The following is a 9,957-nucleotide window of genomic DNA, read 5'->3' as shown; positions in this document are numbered from 1 at the left end:
GGACACAGTGGACAAGACAAAACAGCAGCCCATAGACTGGGAAAAGATCTTCACCAATCCTACATCTGACAGAGGGCTGATCTCCAAAATATACAAAGAACTCAAGAAACTAGTCAACAAAACACCAAATAACCCTATTAAAAAATGGGGTACAGAACTGAATAGAGAACTCTCAATAGAGGAAATCAAAAAGACTGAAAGACAGATAAGAAAGTGCTCAACATTCTTAGCTATTAGGGAAATGAAAATAAAAAAGCTTTGAGATGCCATCTCACTCCTGCCAGAATGGCTAAAATTAGAAACATCAATGACAACTTATGCTGGAGAGGAAGTAGAGAAAGGGGGAACACTCCTCCTCCACTGCTGGTGGGAGTGCAAAGTTGTATAGCCATTTTGGAGATCATAATGGTGGATCCTAAGGAAAATGGGAATCAGTCTACCACAGGACCTGGCAATGTCACTCTTAGGCAGGCATATACACAAATGATCCACATCCATGCAACAAAGACATGTGCTCAACTATGTTTATAGCAGCATTATTTTTAATAACAAGAACCTGGAAGCAACCTAGATGCCCCTCAACTGAAGAATGGATAAAGAAGATGTGGCACATTTCCACAATGGAATCTTGAAATTCGCAGGCAAGTGGATGGAACTTGAAGAAACCATCCTGAATGAAGTAACCCAGTCACAAAAAGAGGAACATGGTATGTATTCGTTCATATATGGATTTTAGACACAGAGCAAATGATCACCAGCCTATAATTCACACTACCAGAGAAAGTAGGATACAAGGAGTATTCTAAGAGTTTCATATATGGTCCATCACAGAAGGGGGAAGGGACAAGATCTCCTGAGCATATGGGGAGAGGGGACAGTGAGTGGAGAGGGAACTATGAGAAAGTGAAGGGGAGGACAGGAAAGCACGTAGGACTAGTAAGATTGAGTCAGGGAAGTAATAGAAGAGAGAAGAGAGAAGACGAGAGAGAGAGAGAGAGAGAGAGAGAGAGAGAGAGAGAGAGAGAGAGAGAGAGAGAGAGAGTAAAAGAGTGAGCCATCATAGGTTTTAATTGAAAACTGAACCTAGAGAAATGTCCATAGACCTACAAGACTGACCAGAACTAACAATTTAAGCATCACTGGAAAGGCTACCATAAATGCCCTTCCTTGATAATGAGATCAACTTTACCTTATCCACCATCATGGAGCCCTCATCTAGTACCTGTTGGAAACAGAAGCAAACACCCACAACTAAACACTGAACTGAACTGGAATCTAGATGCAGAGAGGGAGGACAAGACCAGGTTGCAGAAACATATAGAGCCAGCTTACCTGAACAAGGAGGAGCTAATGGGCCCCCAGAGTGATAGCTGGGAATCCAGCCTGGTACTGACTCAGACCTCCTGAACATGGGTCTCAGCTAGAAGGACTGAACAGTCTAACGGGCCTCAGGCAGTGGAACCAGGATGTACTCCTGGTGCACAAAAGACTTTGGGGGCACATCCTCCATGGAGGGATACTCCCTTAACCTAGAGACAGGAGAGAAGTCCTAGTCCCTACTTCAAATGACTTGACAGATTTAGGTGACCTCTCCTAGATGGCATCACCGTACATGTGGAGTATGGGTGGATGGTAGGTGAGGGTAGTTGGGTGGTATGAGATGGTGGGAGAGAGAGAAAGAGGGAGGGAAAGGGAATTGGGATTGATATGTAAAATAAAAGTAAAAAAATTAATCTATATATAAAAATATTTTTTAGCATTATAGGCTTAAATTTATAACCCTGTGGTAGTTCCTCAATCTTGGTATTATTCTGAGCTAGTTAATCCTTTGTTTTTTTTCTGAAACAGAGTTTCTCTGTGTAGCTCTATAGACCAGGGTGGCCTCAAAACTCACAGAGATCCGCCTCCCTCTTCCTCCCGAGTTCTGGGATTAAAAGTGTGCACCACCAGTGCCTGGATAGCTAGATAATTCTTTAGTTTGTGAGTGTGTGGGGAAGGGAGCTGTTCTGTGCCATGTTGAACATTATATCCAACCTTCTCTCACTACATGTCAGCAGATCCTGCTTTCACAACTGTGACAGCCAAAATGTCTGGACATTAATGAAGATCACATTCTTCCAGCCACTGTTAGAAACATAGGTTTACTGCATTTATGAGTAAAGTACTGTTGAGCCAAGGATAGGTATATGGTCATCTTAGTCAAATAAAATCCAAAGGCGGACTCTCTCCTGAAGGAACAAACAAGTTAGTGAGGTGATTAATCTTGATATTCTACTTGATTCCATCTGGAATCCAATAAAACCCAAGCTTCTGGGAAGTTTTCTGAGAAATATTTTGGATTAGATTATTTGGCCTCTCTGGTAAGAGACAGCCATTATTAGGTTACTCTAAGTACATCCTGCAATTCCATCTGATAAATTCCCCTTACACACACACACACACACACACACACACACACACACACACACACACTTACTTCTGTTCTGTTAACAAACCCTGAAGAATACAGTAAGTAAGACTTTGAAAGAGCTACTCCCTCAACTCATGAACAAGGGTGGGAGCTCTCCACTGACACTGGAAGGTAACTGGTGATCATAGCCTATGGAAGTTTACAAGCACAAGGAGCAGACCCGAAAGGACAGCAGAAAAGGCACAGACTCTTCAAAATCAGAAGAGAAAAACAGTCTTAGTAGGCCATGTGCAGAGACAACTGTATTATACTTCAAGACTTGAACACTCCAATCAGTAATCCTTAGCCATGTATGGCAAGTATGAGTACCTGACGTGTGGCTAGTGTAAACTCGGAAGATTTAATTCAAAGAAAGAATGTAAAGCATATCATTAAAAATTTTCACATTGTTGACTTTATTATACTTGCATTTTAGAAACATGGTTAGTTATTTTCATTTTCTTGTTTTTGTCATTTTATTGTGGTTGTCAGGCAACATTTAGTTAAGTAGTTTTTGGTAATATTAATAAAGCTCATAACACTGTACATGCTAGGCAAGTGAGCTACTTCTCTAGCCTCTAAATATTTAAAACCACATCTATGGCTCCCATCTGTAGCCACATCATATTTATTTATTTAAATAGAACAAATCCTACTTGGTATAGAAACTGCTGTATGTTTTTCGATAACTTGCTTTTTAACTTTCAAAATATATGGTGATTTAGCAATTCATATGTTTTCTTTTGGGTAGAATGTTTGCTATTTCCTCACTGTGATGGCTATTTTTAGGTTGTCAACTTGACTACATCTGGAACTAACTAAAGCCCTCACACATGGAGGGGCACACCTGTGAGGGATTACCTTTTTGTTTAATTTGAATTGGGAAGATCTACTTCTTATATGGACTTTTAGGGTGGGAAGACTTTAATCTGGGCCACACCTTCCACTGGCAGCCTATAAGTACACTGAAAAAGGAAGCTCTTTCTTGTTGCTTGCTTGATCTCTCCTGCTAGCAAATCCATTCCTTCACTGATATTAGAGCCCACTTCTTCTGAATTAAGTCGTATACTGAAGACCAGTCTCATGAACTGAACAGCTACTGGATTCTTGGATCTTTCTTCTACAGACAGCCATTGTTGGATTAACGGAACCACAGCCTGTAAGTCTTTCTAATAAATCCCCTTTATTCATATGGGAGACAGACAGAGATTCATTCTGTAAGTTTTCTTACTCTAGAGAACCTCAACTGATATACTCAGTTCTAAAAATCTAAATTACAAAATACAGGCTTATGTTCTCATCACTCAACAGATGTTTGTGAACTTCTAAAGTATAAGTATCTCCCAAAAAGACTTCCAAAGCTTTAAAATGGAATTTTCAAATAATATGGGATTAGCAGTTTCCTGTTTTTCTCTTTAATCACAGAAAGGAAATCCTTCAAAAGCTTGTTACTACATTAGGAAATTAACTGCTTTCTGCTTTCTTTAAACCGTTGTTTCACCAGCATTACAAATAGAATGGAATACTCACTTTTTTCTGTGCATTCAGAATTTTCTAGTGTATCCATTTGATTTGGGGGAAAAAACATTAAAATTTTCAAGATGTGAAGTTAATGGTAATGTGGTAAAATCTTTAGTTTTGAGGTCAATATAGTTTTCCTCAAACATTGCCAAAAAGAATCACTCTTGGTTCTTTTGAGACCCACCAAAAAAAAAAAAAAAAAAAAAAAAAAAAAAAAAAGAATCCCAGGCTTACTTACTTTCCCTCAAGTTGAATTAACACGATTATACACTTAGCATTATATAGTGAACAGAAATATTGTCTTACTCCAATGGTGTGGGTACTTTTACATTTTAGTTTGTGATTGTAGGGGAAGCAGGCTGGGTACGCTCTGGGAAACAAGCTTTTTACAAGGACGCCCTTATTTTCGGAAATCTCCTTAGACTAGAAACTGTCCCGCCCCACGACTCCATAAAAGTGCTGTCTTGGGGGGACAAACTTGTGTCTTTCTCCTTGGAATCCTTAACTTTCATTTCCAAGCCAAAGCTTTCCTGAAAACACGAAATTTTAGCCTGTACACAGCAAGTTCTCGCGAGAGGGCACCGTAACTGAGACACTGCGTCTGCGCGCGCCGCGCCGTTAGCACTTCCGGCGGAGCGGCCGGCAGTCCCGCCGCGTCTACTTCCGGTCGGTGACGTAGCGCTTCGTTTCCTGTTTGTGATCGGCGTTGCTGGTGGGAGAAGCGAGGCGGTCCGCTCTGGAGTCGCTGCTTAGAGTGGCGCCCGCCGCGATTTCGCGCTGCGGGACCTGAGCCCTCTCGCAGGTAGCACGCAGGTCGCCGTGCGGGGCGATCGAAAGCGCGTACAAACCGAAAGGCGGGCGCGCCGCTCGCTCCCCGCCGCTCGCTCCCCGCCGCTCGCTCCCCGCCGCTCGCTCCCCGCCGCTCGCTCCCCGCCGCTCGCTCCCCGCCGCTCGCTCCCCGCCGCTCGCTCCGCCCGCGAGAAGCCCTTCATAGTCGCCAGTGGAGTGACTGTAAGTACCCAAAGTGAAAAGAGTTCACTGCACTCTGCTTCTTAAATATCTTCTGGGAGAGAATTTGTGGATTGATTGGGACTGTCTGCCAGACATAACGCCTGTGCCTAAAACCCCTCCTCGGGCGCCCGTTTCCTTTGCTGTTTGTTTTGCGCGGTAGCGGCATCTGGAGGCTCCCACTTGGTAGTGTATCTAGTAGATAAGTGAATTTAACGAGGAAGGAAAAAGCCAAAGGTGCAGCATGTTTACAGATAGGAATGGAGACTTAATTTAAAAACTAAGACAAAATAGGCACCAGCTGGTGTTCCATTTAGTTGCTGTTTTCCTTAGAGCTCGTTAAGAATTTAAAATCATACTAACAACAGTGCCCTTTTTAATTGTTGTAGGAGCTGAAACTTTTTAGTGCAGCAAGTATTTATTGGAGGAGTAACTCGCAAGCAATTAAAGATGAGTAAGAGCAAAGATGATGCACCACATGAACTAGAGAGCCAGTTTATCTTACGATTGCCCCCAGAATATGCTTCTACTGTGAGGAGGGCTGTGCAGTCTGGACACGTCAACCTGAAAGACAGACTGACCATTGAGTTACACCCTGATGGGCGTCATGGAATTGTCAGAGTGGATCGAGTTCCCTTGGCCTCAAAGCTGGTAGATCTGCCTTGTGTTATGGAAAGCTTGAAGACCATTGATAAAAAGACCTTTTACAAGACAGCAGATATCAGCCAGATGCTGGTGTCCACAGTAGATGGAGACCTCTACCCTCCCGTGGAGGAGCCAGTTGCCCCTGCGGATCCCAAAGCAAGCAAGAAAAAAGATAAGGACAAGGAGAAAAAATTTGTTTGGAACCATGGAATTACTCTACCTCTGAAAAATGTCAGAAAGAGAAGGTTCCGGAAGACAGCAAAGAAGAAGTATATTGAATCTCCCGATGTGGAAAAAGAAGTGAAGAGGTTGCTGAGTACTGATGCAGAAGCGGTCAGCACTCGCTGGGAGATAATTGCTGAAGATGAAACAAAGGAGACAGAAAATCAAGGCCTCGATATCTCCTCTCCAGGAATGTCTGGCCACAGGCAGGGCCACGACTCGCTAGAACATGATGAACTTCGAGAGATATTCAATGACCTCAGCAGCAGCAGCGAAGATGAAGAAGATGTAAACATCATCGACACCGAGGAAGATCTGGAGAGACAGCTGCAAGACAAGCTCAACGAATCAGATGAACAGCACCAAGAGAATGAAGGAACCAATCAATTGGTTATGGGAATTCAGAAACAGATTGATAGCATGAAAGGCAAGCTCCAAGAGACCCAAGACAGGGCAAAGCGCCAGGAGGACCTCATCATGAAAGTAGAAAACCTGGCTCTCAAGAACAGGTTTCAAGCTGTTCTGGATGAACTCAAGCAAAAGGAAGATAGGGAGAAAGAGCAGCTTAGCTCTTTGCAAGAAGAGCTAGAGTCACTTCTAGAGAAGTGAGAATGTCCTTAGCGTGGTCGGCTTGAGAGCAGTTCATTTTCATCGTAAGATCTCAAAGTCGGGTTCTTATTCCCTGAAACGTTAGTTGTGTTGGGTTTTGTTGAACAGGTTTTCATTCTTTAGGAAGGAGGATTACATAGGCAGCTGTAGGTAAGCTGTAAGTAAGATCAGAGAGTTGAACAATAAACAGTGGTGCTTTAATCACTCACCATGGGACTTTATAACTGTTTGTCTCTTTTCCAGAAGTTTTTATTCTTGTTCTTTGGTGCAAAGATCAGTAAGAAGCTAGCCTACAGGCAGTGAAGTTAGTTTTTTTTGTTTTGTTGTAAGTTTTTAATTTTTTTTAAATAAATGTGTGTAGTAGCTATTTTATTAGCTACTCAGCAAGTTTCCACGTGTAGAAAAAAAGTACCGTTATTGCAAAAAGTTGTTTCTTGCACAATAAAAGTTACTAATTTTCACATAATGTTTATCTTGTTCTTCTATGAGTAGTGAGAGTTAAGGTGGATTCATAGAGTTTAATTATTGAATGGGGTGGTCATGTTTGTAGTTAAAGATATATGCTGTTCTTATGTTTTTTTCAGGAAAAGGAATGCACAGGGTTAAGGAGATGGAGAAACTCATCTTTGTGTTACATTAAGTTCCTATCCACCTGGAAGTTTGAACACACTGGGTCCAAAGCTTTCCTAAACTATCCTAGTTTTATTAAGTTCTAAGGTTATCTGTGTAAAGTACTGGAGTCAGAAAAACGTTATCAGATAAACCATTCCACTTTGTCTGGATTAAGATTACATTCTTAATTATTGCCAATTTAATTGCTACCGGTATTTAATAGACTGATGCTTGTTCATGTTATTTCATTAGTATTTCCTATTATGAAAGCCTCTATCCTGGTCTGGTATTTTAAAATTTTGCACACATAATATTTACATTCTTTGAAGCATTTGGTGTTTTACAATTGAGGTGTATTTTTAGAAAAAAAAAAATCAGACTGTAAGGAGCACAGTTAAAATTAATTTGTGCCAGATGGGTTTGTAAGTATTCATAAACCAAAGCTCACTTAAATTTTCTGTTTATCAGGAAACATCAGTGGTAAAGTGTAAAAAAAAAAAATCAAATATTTAAACTTCAAGTCCAGAATCAAATTTCTTAATACACAGAGTCCTTAACATCTGGCTTTAGTGTCTTTCTTTTCTTTCCTTTTTTTTTTTTTTTTTTTTTTTTTTTCAAGACCGTGTTTCTCTGTGTAGCCTTGACTGTTCAGAACCTCAATCTGTAGACCTGGCTGGCCTCAATCCACCTGCCTCTGCCTCCAGAAGACTTGGGTTAAAGTTGTGTGCCATAGAGTATTTCTTAAGGTCAGAAAATGATGTTTTCTTAACGAAGTGGCAGGTGAAAAATTCTAAGTTTATCTGAGGTATTGTTTTACGCTTAAAGAATTGACACTGGAAAAGATAAGAGTATTTGGCCAGTTATTTCTAAGATTGGTTGTAGGTGATTCTTGAAGGTCATCAATATTTGAAGGGAAGGATGTTAGATGCACTGCTTTTTATTAACAACCCACTGGTCTGGTCCTGGTTCAATTATTACCTCTACTTGTATTCCCAAATCTATAATTTCAGACTGTTGTGAACTTAAGATTTAATATATTCACCTGTGTCCTGGAAATACTTAAAAGCCGCCCCCTGGCAAGCCAAGTATATGTGTTCAACATGGAAGTCACCCAGCCGCTTTCATTGAACATTTGCCCTTTCATTTTGCTACTGCCAGCAGGCTCAGCTGCTGACGCCCCAAACCAGAACCTGTGTTTGTATTATAGATCAGTGATTTTGTTGTGTGGTTTTGGGGCCATATAATTTGAACTTAACCTGTTTGTTTCCATCTTTTTGCCTCTGAAATGGAGGTGATAATATTACCAGCCTCACAGGGCTATTGGGTTAGTGACTTAAATCATATGCCAGACGTACTTAGAATAACTGGAATATGGAGAGTGAACAGTGAACAAACAAACATTCCCATTCAGTGGACTGGATCATGATAGGTGTTAAACAGCCTTGAATTAAAGCGGGATTGAAATGATAGCAGAGTGTTTACAAAGAAACTTTTTTTGTTGTTGTTTAAATTCACAGTGTAGCCCAGGCTGGCCTTAATCTCAATTCTCCTGTCACAGTTAAGTGCTAGGATCGCAGGTGTGCATGACCAGTCCTGGTTTAGGAAACAGCTGTTTTAATTAAGAGTTTCCTTCAAATCAAAGATTCTAAATCAAAGCTTATAATTTGGAAAGTTTGCTTCAAATATCTGCAGCAAAGAAGCTGCCTTAGCTTATTCCTGGATATTTATTGTTTGTTTCTGGGCACCTTTGTACTAATATTTAAAAGTGGCATAAGGAATGATTGTCACATAAAAAATTTAAAAGATAAAGACTTAACTGAAGATTGGGATCCAAATAAATACTGCATTATTGTGAAAGATTCACTTTTCTCCTGCATATCTTGACTAAGAAATATGGTAAAGAGCTGAACATTTTTTAGGGTTTCTGGATTTGTGACCAAGTTATACTTTTTTCTTGAGAGTGTGTTTTGCTGAGCCTTGGAATGCTAAGCAATTACTGTATCACTGAACTCCATACAGGTCTTATCCCCGTGCACAAGTTTTGAAGACCTTTAAAAGAAATGCTTTAAAATACTAAGGAAGACTCCCTATAAACATGTAATGTAGAGACTCTACAATAAAAGCAGCACCCTCTCATACCAACTTACTAAGATAATTTATTAACATTTTAAGATGTATTATCTCATGCCTTTATTTGGTATATACACACCAGATGACCTTTATGTAGTTTTTTTTTTTAATGCAAAATTATGGTTTTGTTATGTAGACCCTTTAGAAACTTGTATAAAGCTATGAGTAACCTTATCAATGTGTGAATCAGTATCTTTTTCACTATAGAGTTTTTTCCTAATGTTATCTACTGCTGATGATTATTAGCAGTGAAGATAGGAACTCATTAAAGTCTGCTCAGAGCTGTCGATGTCCAAGATCCCTATTCTCTGAAGCCAGGTAACTTCCCCATCCCAGAACAGGAAGTTTATTTTTCTGTATAAGTTGAACCAATGAAGACCCCATCAAAGCAGGCACACAGTAAGTGTGAATGAGGTGAACAGCAGCTGAAAAGGAGTTTGTGTGCAGCCTATGTGTGTTCACTGTAAGCACCTTGTTAAATCAGTGTTTAGGTATATACACACATTTGAGATTAGATGATTAGAGCTGGAGAGACAGCTCATGGTTAAAAGCACTCAGTGCTCTTGCAGAGGACCCAGGTTGGTTCCCAGTCCTCTTGAGGTGGCTCACAACCAATTGCAAGCCCAGTTCTAGGGGATCCAACCTTCTGATCTCCATGGGCACTAGGCTGATTCAGTGGTGCAAGTACATGCAGGCGAAATATTCATAAAATAAATCTTTAAAAAGTCATAGATGATTCTCTCTAAAGAAAAGGTATCACA

The 9,957-nt window shown here is 40.5% G+C and overlaps 1 protein-coding gene across 1 annotated transcript; it reads left to right on the top strand.

Annotated features, from left to right (window-relative positions):
* The first annotated feature begins 4,767 nt into the window (after positions 1–4,767).
* Positions 4,768–7,549, top strand: Taf7 (TATA-box binding protein associated factor 7). Its single transcript, XM_051200890.1, has 2 exons — positions 4,768–4,981; positions 5,368–7,549. The coding sequence occupies exon 2, from the start codon at positions 5,429–5,431 to the stop codon at positions 6,452–6,454; it is 1,026 nt and encodes a 341-aa protein (XP_051056847.1). The 5' UTR covers positions 4,768–4,981; positions 5,368–5,428; the 3' UTR covers positions 6,455–7,549.
* The last annotated feature ends 2,408 nt before the right edge of the window (positions 7,550–9,957 follow it).

Source organism: Phodopus roborovskii, unplaced genomic scaffold (assembly GCF_943737965.1).
Source record: "Phodopus roborovskii unplaced genomic scaffold, PHOROB, whole genome shotgun sequence".
Taxonomy (NCBI): Eukaryota; Metazoa; Chordata; class Mammalia; order Rodentia; family Cricetidae; genus Phodopus; species Phodopus roborovskii.
The sequence above is the reverse complement of the archived record's forward strand: the minus strand, read 5'-3'. Positions and strand labels throughout refer to the sequence as shown.